General features: G+C 35.6%; 1 protein-coding gene across 5 annotated transcripts in view; it reads right to left on the minus strand.

Annotated features, from left to right (window-relative positions):
* The window catches only part of KANSL1 (KAT8 regulatory NSL complex subunit 1), a 160,957-nt gene that overhangs the window by 33,454 nt on the left and 115,985 nt on the right, over nt 1–11,518 (minus strand). For all 5 annotated transcript variants that reach the window (XM_025045649.1, XM_025045650.1, XM_006910170.3 and 2 more), the window contains 2 exons: nt 1,211–1,323; nt 236–431 (listed from right to left, as the gene is read on the minus strand). In XM_025045649.1, the coding sequence (XP_024901417.1) occupies nt 236–431; nt 1,211–1,323 (309 nt within the window). The remainder of the gene's footprint in view (nt 1–235; nt 432–1,210; nt 1,324–11,518) is intronic.

An 11,518-nucleotide genomic window follows, 5' to 3' on the forward strand; every position in this document is an offset into this window, starting at 1 on the left:
TTTTTTTTTTTTTTGAAAACGAGATTCCCAGGTCCAACACCAGGGCAAGTGAATCAGAATCACTAGGAAACAAGGTTCAGGAACCTAGTATTTTTTGAAGCTCCATAGGAAACCCTGGTGGTTAGCCCAGTTTGGAAAACACTAGTTAAACGAACCAAAGTTGGCAAGAGACTAATACTTCTATCTGAGCATCTGGCTCACGGTTTAACAATGACCAAGGCTCAGTGGTACTGACCTTCTTGGAAAGAGGAACGATGCTGTTGGGTCGAACAAGCCTCCGTTTTTTACAGCTCAGTACAGGACGTGTTCGGGCTGCCACACAGGTGCCATCAGTTGATGAAGAAACTAGATTCAGTCGTTGCTTTTTATGTAACTGTTCTTCAGCATCAGAGCTGTCAACTGGAATGTGGTCTGCCAAGACAGGCTGCAGACTACACGAAGGGAAGGAAGAGCAATCAGCTTGCAGAAGACGCAAAGAAACAAAGCTTCTAATACTGATTCAACCTCCTCTACTTGCAAATAAATGTTCACAGACACAAACCAGTATTCTGGCACAGAAGCAGGTCATCTCTTGGTGCTGATGTCTGCTACTCTAATTGTGTGTGCAGTGTCTATACTTATTTGTAAGGCTCTTAGTAGAGCCTTACTTTTATCAAGTCTGAAAAGTATGAAAGTCAGTAAGTAAACTCAGGCTATAGTGATTAAGTTCTCCTCTATAACAGAAACATGAACGAAGTCTAGAAAACTGCAACTGGTAAGAAAACAATGAGTTTTGAAAATGTTAATGAGGTGTCTAAGCATCAGTTCTCCTATGAAACTCAACTTTTAGGAATATGTACACTGTTCACTCATAGAGGAATTTTCTTAAACTTTCATAAATACGAATTTACAAACAGCCTTAATCTGTTCTACAGGATTTTATATAAACCATTCTGAGGAATTCTACTAACACTAGGACCTGAAATCACAATGATTCACAATAGCTGTAGGACCTTTTATTTTTTCCATACTGAGTTGGCCTCAGTAAGTAAAGTAGAAATACATTATCATGCTAATGAAAATATACTTGCTAGAGGAGAAGGTATGCTCTGTATTAAGTGATAAGGTTTCTGTTTCTTTAAACCAGGGTTAGTCTTGGCTAGGAATAACTAAAAGCCCAGATATCTTTTACAAGTGTACTGAGTTAAGAAGCAGAAGAGATAAAACTTACGTGTTAATAACTCCATTGACAGGTCTCAATGCCCCACATGATTTGGTAGATAATGACTCTGAAGGATGACCAGAGGCACCATGGTTTTCCAGTGGCTGAGAAACAGACTCGATCTGAATAGGAAAAATAAAAATACACTATCAATATTTAACCAACACCGCCCAGCCTGAAAAGCAGTACCATTTCATGTAAATGAAAAACCTATAATTTCTGATGACCAACTTGAAAAACAAAACTTGTACGACTGAAGAGAAAAAATATAATGATGAGAATTAGCATCTGCTTTGGGGAGAAGAGGTTATGGAAATCAAAATATTTAGCAGACTAAAAGTATTAAGCGCCTACTAACAGGGAAACGATCTAATGATTCTGTAGAACAAAAGCTTAGCAAAACAATTATACAGTAGTCAAAAAGTTCAGTTACTGAGACAACTAACAAAATTAGATGTACTTAATTCTGATTAACTCCACAGTATATGCTGGAAGCTTGTTTCCAGAAAACCATACTTTGTTTAAAAAATACATATATATTTCTGTGTTTAAAAAAGAAGGAAAAAAATTAATAAAATCTCAATGAATACTTACCTATGCTATCAGGTAGTAATTACTGTCTTTGGACTATACAAATCAAATATATGCTTAGAGTATGGTAAAATAAGAAAAAAGGGGAGGTGAAAAGAATCTGGAGAAGTTTTAACTTTAGTATTTCAAAACAAATTATATATTTATTAGGCTCAAAAAGGATAGGGACAGCCAAGAGATGTGAATCATATGGAGTCTCTGAGGTGTAGGCAACAAAGCCACAGATGCAATTATCTGTTGGCTCTGGGATGGAGTACCAGAGAAGGACTGTGGTCCTTATCTCCTTACACTCAAGGTGACTTGGGGGTGGTTCTAAAGTTCTCCTTCCAGTAACTGCTACCAGCGCATAACAAAGCCAATAGTTTGAGGGTGAAATTCTATTAATCAGTATTGATTTTCTTTTTGATCTTTACAAAGCCCAAGAAGAAAGTATCGAAGGATCTGCAGACCTGAGAGTAGTCACAGACAAGTACCAAGGATTGTTTTATAAACTATATAATTGTCTAACCAATGTACTGTATACCTGAAACTAATAATAAAAATTTTTGTAAAGTTTTAATACAAATTATCCAAAAAGTTACATCAAAGTAGTATATAAACAAAGATATATAAGTATACTACAATAAATGAACACTGGGAAAATGTTCTATCTTCCTTGTGAGGTACCCTGTACATCTACTAAGATATCATAAATATCTTCCACAATTATATTAATCATGCCAAAATTATGGCAAATTTGGCACACATACTCATTGCCTTAAATGCTACACTAATTTCATGTTGCAAAGTAATGTGGTATTTTATAGCAAGTTATAAAGATATCCATATCCTCTGACAAAGTATTTTACTCAATCCTAAAAACCTATCTAAAGAAATAACTCAACCAACACATGCACCAGAATCTTATACACAAAGGTGGTCACTGCAATTGATATCTAACAATAACAACATGTTCAACATCTGAGGCATAGTTATAAATTGTGGCCACATCAGAATATTAAAAATAATCATGAAGAATATTTCTTCTTCATGCCAGAATAAAAAAAAACAAACAGTATTCTAATGATTTTTGGAAAAGGGTTAAATTCAAATATTTTCAGTATAATCTGTGGTGACTAAATATGCACATACATAATGACAAGTCAATAATGGTGTCATAGATGTAAAACTATTCTGAAATTTTCTTTATACTTAGCTATTTTTACATTAAAAACAACAACAACAACAACAACAACAAAACAAAAAACAAAACAGATAAACTCAAATACCGTCCTGAATGTTAGTGAGGATTTACTGCTCAGGTCAGGGAAAGCCCCAAAAGCCTAAACAAATATTACAGTATGACCAAAGACTGGGAAATCAAGAATATCTAATATTCAGGTTGGCATTAACTAGCAGATATGTAACTCAGGCATGTTAGAGCTTTCCTAGATTTCAGAAATTCTGGTTTAGATGCAGAAATTTCCTTTCAACATGAACATGCTGTAACTATAAACTTTTTGCTGGCATACTGATCTTAAGAACTTCTATCAATTTTACATTCACTTAAAATAACAGTTTTTAGCATTAAATTATGGTGGAGATCTAATTTATGTATCTACATGTTCTACAAGGAACCATGTTTAATAGGCTGACTCCCCATTTGATTAAGATTTATTTGGTAAGATTATGTGGGAATTAACTGCAAGGACACCCATCAAGACAAAATGCTGCCATTCTTTAACAAAATCTCATTTCCGAACAAATTTCTCTTTCTTATAGAAAGTCTAAAAAAAATAAGGCACAAATTGCCAGTAATCTGACCACCTACAGATAACTACTGCTCATAGCATTATCTTGTTTTTCATACCTACAGATATATAATTTGAATGCTATTAATCTTCAACGTGAATTCTATTGATTTTCTTAGAGAAAACCAAACTTTCCTGAGAGTAATTCAGCCCTCAAATTAAAAGTGAAGTCAACAGGCAAAACATTATTACAGAAATGTTTGCCAAGGATACAGAAGCATACAGCAATCAAGAACATGAAAGTCAAAGAGAGAATGTGCTTGGATTCCAGTTCTAACCATACAGGAAGCACTGAATTCAGGAGGGAATCTGTTTAGAAACCTTGGGATATCCTATAATCACACCGAGATCTAAAAGTGGGGCACTGGGGCACCTATGCTCATCACTCACCCTCAAATGCAAACAGCTTAAAATATTAATCCCATTCCTACAACAGTGTCCTATCTGGAAAAGAAAAACACAACTATAAACACATGTAATTTTACTTAGAGCTTCTGAAAATAAATTCACACTGCCTTAAGACAAAGTGAACACTCCCACATCCTGCAGTCCAAAAGGATGCCAAGACAGAGGGTAGAGAAACATTCACAAACACTCCACAAATGTTAAATCCACATACTAATTTGATCATTACTACTGCAGTGGTTTACATCTGCAGTATTTCAGGAAGCTAAAACATGACTCAGATATCTGTTATCCAATAGGAAACTATAAAAACAATTAAAGAATTTAAGGCTCTTCCATCCAGAAAGTACATATTATTAAAGAGCTTCTCCTGATTCTATCTGATATTCATATACATCCTAAGGGTAGATGCATCCTTCAGCCAGAGTTTAAAAAAAAAGAAAAAAAAAAGTGGTAGCACAGACTACTTCTGTGACCCCCTCCCACCCCCCAAAGCAGAGAGCCCCAGGGGATTTTACCTTTGGGCCATTCTTTGAGTTAAATGTAGCAAGAGATAACTGAAGTGATTTTTCCTAAATGAAAGGGCCATATGTACAGGAGAAAATGATTAATACAGCAATGAAATGCAAATTTGTTATTCATATAAAGCAGGCATCTGATTCATTACTGTACTCTCTTGGCCAGATCAATTAAGTGTGACAAAGAGCCATTAAGAAAAACTAGATTAAGGTTTTATGGAGGTAGACTTTTCTGGGGTGTAAGAACCCATGTCCAATGATTTTACCAAAAAGGAGAGAAAGTAAAGTGGTAAAAACCCAAAGGCACATACTTAAAAATACGTAATAAAATTAGACCAACTTGCAAGATTTTCACTTTAGTCAATGGCATGCCTAAACTGCTTGAAATATCATTTTCTTAAATGCATCCACCACATTTGTCCAAAAACTCAACAGTTCCATTTTGGTCAGTTATTGTCTTTCTTTCCATCAATATGGAAAGAAAAGGCTAACTGCGTGTAAAGAATTCAACTTTTATTTCTGGGTCAAAATATATTAGTTTTTGACTTTATATGAATTATTTCATGTTTCAAGCTCCCCATCTCACTGATATTCAGTACAGTCTTGTTTAATATCACCAAAATACCGCCGGCTCCACAACAGTATATATGCCAGTCATTCTGATGAACTAGCACCATGACCAGGCAATACTGGGAGTAGAACATTCTGAAGATTCCACTTCCACCAAGTCACTTACCTAGGCCTTCAATTTCTGCATATGTAAAATGAAACTACATGCCTCACTTTCCTATGTCTCTCTATGTTGAGGTTAAACAAAAATCTATACAATTATGAAACAATTGTGAATTATTCATTTTTTAAAATTTCAATTAGCATAATGCTGTTGCAGATCCAAAGGCTACTCAAACCTAAGACTTATATTTACCAACATCATTGAAAATATGCATCTATAATCTAATAAAATGAAGCTGGAACATCTTGTGGTGCCAGAAAGTAAATGCTCAAAAACACGAGGAGGGCACATTGAAAGGACACAGCAGCCAATCTGAAGGAGGGCCCAACGCCAAAAGTTGAGGCAACTGGAGCAACCAAATAAATAATAGTAACAGATTATAAACTATAAATATCCATGAATCCATACTGTTAAAGAACTGAATGACTACATAAACACACAGACAAACGAGAATAAAGATAACTCTTCCTAACAGAATTCCAATGAATATAGAAAATAGAAAATCACCATCTAGTACACACGACAGTAATAACTGTTGCAGGCAAAAACCACGAGTGGACAAAATATGGATTAAAGTATAAGAAGCAACAGAGTATTATATAGTATCTCCCCATGAGACAAGTCATTCATTACAAAGGGAAAAATACAAATTCACAGTGGAGAAACCTGGCAGGCACTACACCTTAACCAACTGAAAAAAGCTATAACCCCCGACACATCATGTATTCCCGATATGGTGCACTGAGAAGGCCACAGTTATAACTTTCGTGGTATTACTGCAAAAAATGCATAATTTCTAATAATGAGAAAACATGAGGCAACTCCAATTTGAGGAACATTATACAAAATAACAGGTCAGTACTCTTGTGTCAAGGTTATGAAAGATAAAGACCTAGGAACTCTCACAGACTGGAAGAGACCTAAAGAGATATATAACAATTAAAAGAAACATGGGATTTTGGACCAAAAAAGGGACATTAGTGAGAAAACGTGTGAAATTCAAATAAAATCTGTATAGTACTGTATCAATGTTAATTCTTGATTTTGATCACTGAACAATGGTTATGGAAGCTGTTAACACTAAGGAAAGCAGGATACGTGGGGGCTCTGTGTACTACTTTAGCAACTTTAATGTAAGTCTAAAGTCATTTTTTTAAAGTTTTTAAAAAAGAACAGAAATATTTACCCAGCATTAATAAAGCAAATTTCATTCATACACAAACCAGTCTACAGCTTCCTGTCATCTACAGAATAAAGTACAAGTTCATTAAGATAAATACAAAATCCATTACGAATTGGCCCAATCATCCAATACTCCATCATAGAAAAGTATCTGCAGTTCTTTGACAATGCCAGGCCCCCTCAAGCCCCTTTTACATTACACATGCAGCACCTTCTCTGCTGAAACTCACTGTTAAGTACAACCCTTCCCTATGAAGCTACCTTTCCTGACCTCCCCTATTAGAAGAACCAAGAATTCTTTCTAAATTCCTATTATATGTCTGTTGGAAGTATATGAACCCCTCAAGGGAAGATACCTGGTTCTGCTGATAGTGTTTTTCCTAGACACACAGTGCAGTCTGGAATGAGTTTTTACCAAGTGTTTATTATAGACTAAACACTATTATAAGCACATTATACTTCTTCAACAGTTAGTTATCAAGAACCCTAAAGAGGTAGGAATAGAGTCACACTCTTACCCAGGACCCTTTAGGCAGATGTGTTATGGAAATTAAACACCAAGAGTGAACTGTAATGTAAACTATGGACTTTGGGCAACTGTGATGTGTCAATGTAGATTCATCAACTGTAACAAATGTACCATGCTGGTGGGGAACACTGATGGTGGGGGAGACTATATATGTGTGTGGGGCAGGGGTATGTGAGAAATCACTATACCTTCTGCTCAATTTTGCTCTCAACCTTAAACTGCTCTAAAAAAAATAAAACCTTCATTTAAAAAAATCAAATACATTAATTAATATTTCTGCTTCAAAAGATATAGTTAACTAAAAATACAAACAGTCTTAAAAATATCACTTCAGGTCAAATTTTGCCACCAAATGAGTTTGATGCAGAACTTAAGGGGAAAAAACACTTTTGGTCATCAGAGATGGCTGGATTTCGAAAATGCAGATAAGGGACTAAGGACTTATATTATTATTCCTATTTTACACAAGAAGGTACGGGAAGTATATATGAGAGAAAGTAATGCTCCAGAAATGTCAATCACGTCAAGGTGATTGGTAGTGCTGTTTGAATCTCTTACATCCTCAATGATTTTTTTTTTGTTTAGTCATTCTATCAATTACTGGGCGAGAAGTGCTAAAATTTCCAAATATTATTATGGATTTGCCTATCCCTTTAGTTGTATATGTTTTATACTTCATGTATTTGAAGCACCCACTCTTGTGATTGTCTTCTTGATAAACTGACTTCTTTATCAGTGTAAAATGCCTGTCTTTACTGCTAGTAATACTTCTTGTCTTAAAAACTATTTTGCTGATATTAATACACCCAAACAGCTTTCTTGTTTACTGTTCATAAAATATATATTTTCCTGTCTTTTTATTCCTCATATAGCTGAGCCTCCAATTGGTATTATCTGCCTTAAAGAAATTTAAGTACAGATATTCTGCCAATGAATTCCCTCACCTTAATCTAAAAATGACTTTATTTCATCTTCATTTTTAAAGAAAAAAGTTTGTGCTGTTATAGAATGTTGAATGGCAGCTTCCGCTCCACCCCATTTAAAACATCTCATTTCATTGTTTTCTGCCCTCCAAAATTTCTGATAAGAAGTCACCAATCTTTATCAATGTTCTCTTAAAATGTATCTTCCTTCCCCTGGCTAAGTCCAAGATTTTCTTCACCTCTGATTTTCATCACTTGATATTTCTCATACTTAATATTCTCTGAGTTTCTTGAATCTATAACTAATCTTTTTCATTCAAATATCCAGTTATTATTTCCGTGATTTTTTTTTTTCTATACCATTCTCTCTCACCTCTTTCTGGAACTTGAACTATACATATTTACTGCTTCCTCAGGACTATGTTCATTTCTGAACATTTCTATGTTCAGTTGTTCCGGTCTTCGGACTGAATGATTTCTACTGATCTGTCGTCATGTTGACTGGCCCGTTCTTCTTTTCAATTTGCTTTTTATCTACATTAAATTTTTCGATTCTATAATTTTTGTTCTGCTAGTTCCATTTGATTAAGTTTTAACCTTTCTGCTAAGATTCCCCCATATGTTTGTTCATTAGCTTTTACTTTAAATCTTCAAACATTTTAATTAAATGCTTTTAAGTCCTTATTTCCTAATTCTAAGTCATTTCAGGATCAGTTTATATTGAATACCTTTCTCCTAAGGGTCACATTTTCTTGTTCACTGATAAGTCTAACAAATTTTTATAGTATACAGACATTGTGTATGATATGTTGTAGAGAATCTAGATTGTTCATTTTCTCTGAAGTCCGTTAATTTTTTCTCTAGCGCACGCATAAGTCCCCAACCACCTTTTTGGCACCAGAGACCAGTGCTCTTATGAGAATCTAACGCCTGATGATCTGAGGTGGAGCTGAGGTAGTGATGCTAGCGCTGGGGAGCATTGGGCAAATACAGATGAAGCTTTGCTTGCCTACAGCTCACCTCCTGCTGTGCGGCCCAGTTCCTAACAAGCCACAGACTGGTACCGGTGCGCCGCCTGGGGGCTGGGGATTTCTCTGGCAGGCAAATTTCTAACTGGTTAGAAACCAACTGAATCTGAATTTTGTGGAGCTGGTTTTACGCTTTCATAGAAACACAATGGAGTCTATTTTGAATTTCTCCTTAATCCTATGACGAATCACTTAGTCCTGAAAGTCTTTAACTCCTAAAGCAGGTATCCCCAAACCCCTGGCCACAGACCAGATTTGTTCTGTGGTCTGTTATGAACAGGGCTGCACAGCAGGAAGTAAGCGGCAAGAGGGCAGGCAAAGCTTCATCTGTATTTGCAGCTGCTCCCCAGCACTAGCACCATTGCCTCAGCTCCATCTTAGATCATCAGGCATTAGATTCTCATAGGAGCACTGGTCCCTGGTGCCGAAAAGGCTGGGGGCTACTGTCCTAAAGCATAAGTGTTCTTAGTATCAACATAAGGCCCAAGGTATTTACCAAGTCTTGTTGGGATTCAAACTCCAAATTGTCTTCCCTGTAATTCCTCCCTAAATTTCTAGCTACTTGGCAACTCTGAATTCCATTCTTGACAATATACAAGCCAATGAGAGTGTGGCTCTCTAGGTGAGTTCTAGATACCCTGCGCCACATGGACTGAGGAGGCCTTCATCTCTGAGAATACTTTTTGTCTGACATTTTGATAACTTTCTTTGGTAATTTTAAAATGCATTCTTCACGTACCTGGTAACGTGCAGAGGTTCCAAGATAGCTCTTTTTGCCCTTCACTCTTTCTTAACTGGGGGAAAGGGGACTGTTATTTATTCGAGAGAGGGAAAAGGGAGGAGAAAGAAGAGGTAAAAGGCATGTTTCTGAACAGTGGTGAACAATTCTCAAAGGCTTTCTACATTCCCTTTTTGTAGGAAACACACTCTCTTTGTTCAGAAGGCTTTTTATTTCATATCAGAATTTATTAGTGAAGTTTATCAGCAGCTACAAAGCCAGAGGCCCTTAGTTTCTCTCCTCTACCTACTTTTACCTTTCCAACTGCCTTTGGGTTAGAAGGTCAGACTAAGGAGCTAGGGTTGGGGGTGCTGGGGGGCTGGGGTGGGTGGTGGTGGCATTTTTCTAGTTCTTTAGATCCTCCCTTCCTCTCCCCAACTTCTGTGGTGTAAAAAACAGAACACACCTCCCCATCGCAGGAAATATTCCTTGCTTGTGCCTCCATGGCTCAAAAAAAGGTTCACCCATGCATTCAGTGTTTTTGATCACACGTTGGGCCCCTTTAGAAAACTTAGTTTCAGCCATATCTATACTGTGCTTATAACCAAAGCAAATATATATATATATACACACAGATTTTGTTAAAAAAAAAAAAAAGTCATTCAATTTAGAAATAAGGCAAAGAGTTGGTTACGTGTCCTTTCAGTGTAACACAGGAACATTATCTAACAAGCCCACCTAAAGGTTATATGACTCTCCATAAATTATTTAACTTTGTTTTACTTACTATTTATAATTGATTAGAGCCCAGATACCTTAAGTTGAATGTTTATTTTCAGAACATTAACAAACTAAAATTGATTTGTGCCTAATTGAAAACCTAATTCCAAAGGTTATGGCTTTATTATTCCATAGGATATTAATAAGGTTTACATGCTACTGAGTAATCTTATTCCAACACTCTTCCTTTCAATGACCACATATACAAATTATCTGGTATCAAGGTACTGTTACTAATTCTGCCAAGATCCTGATTCCCATCTTAATCACTATATATGTCGTTGAGAATTACGCCTAACTTCTTGAAACTGTATTTTGACAGTTTAAAAAATCCTGGTTCTTTTATTTAATCCCAGTTAAATTTCAGAAATAAAAATAAATAAATGTAACACCATAAAACAAAAAATACCTCTGATATAATTATTTTTGAACCAAAAGTCTTCAAATTTGGGGGGAGAGAAGGCAAAAAAGGCCAATAAGTACTTTTATTTTGGAAAAAAATAAACAAAATGGAGAATAAGGTAGTTAAATGTGAGTATGAAAATTTACAACTGCCCCTGTCAAGTGTGACCTAAGATTTTTTAAAGCAAAACTGATAAGACAAAGTATAAATCACTTTCCAAAAAACAAGCTCAATAACAAAAAGGCAAAATTAAATAGTGCCCTCCTACAATGAAAAACTTTGCCTGGCAACTGACGTATTAGGCACAGCACTGCAAATATTTGACATTTTAAAAATGATGAAGTACCTTTAAGTCACTTAATGTCTTTTGAGGAAGGATGCTTTTGCAGTGCACCCATCAATGCAATAAACAATGGAAGTGTACTGCCTTCTGTCTGCTTGTTTCCTTTAGAGAGTAAGACACTTTTTGAAGAATTTTCAGAAAGATGTAAAATTCATGAGAAAGGGAATAGTTAACTTCTCCTTGAAGACATATAATGACAGTGTATACTTGTTTTCATAATTATTACTTATCAAAATAATAATACTTTTTTTATAAATCAAAAAAGAGTCTCTATTGTACAATGTAGAAACTACTATGGCAAACACAATGAGGAATGAGAAAGATGGCCGATCTTCAAGAATCTTAAAATCTAATATGGGTCATGCACACGCAAG

Source organism: Pteropus alecto, unplaced genomic scaffold (assembly GCF_000325575.1).
Source record: "Pteropus alecto unplaced genomic scaffold, ASM32557v1 scaffold313, whole genome shotgun sequence".
NCBI classification, from domain to species: Eukaryota; Metazoa; Chordata; class Mammalia; order Chiroptera; family Pteropodidae; genus Pteropus; species Pteropus alecto.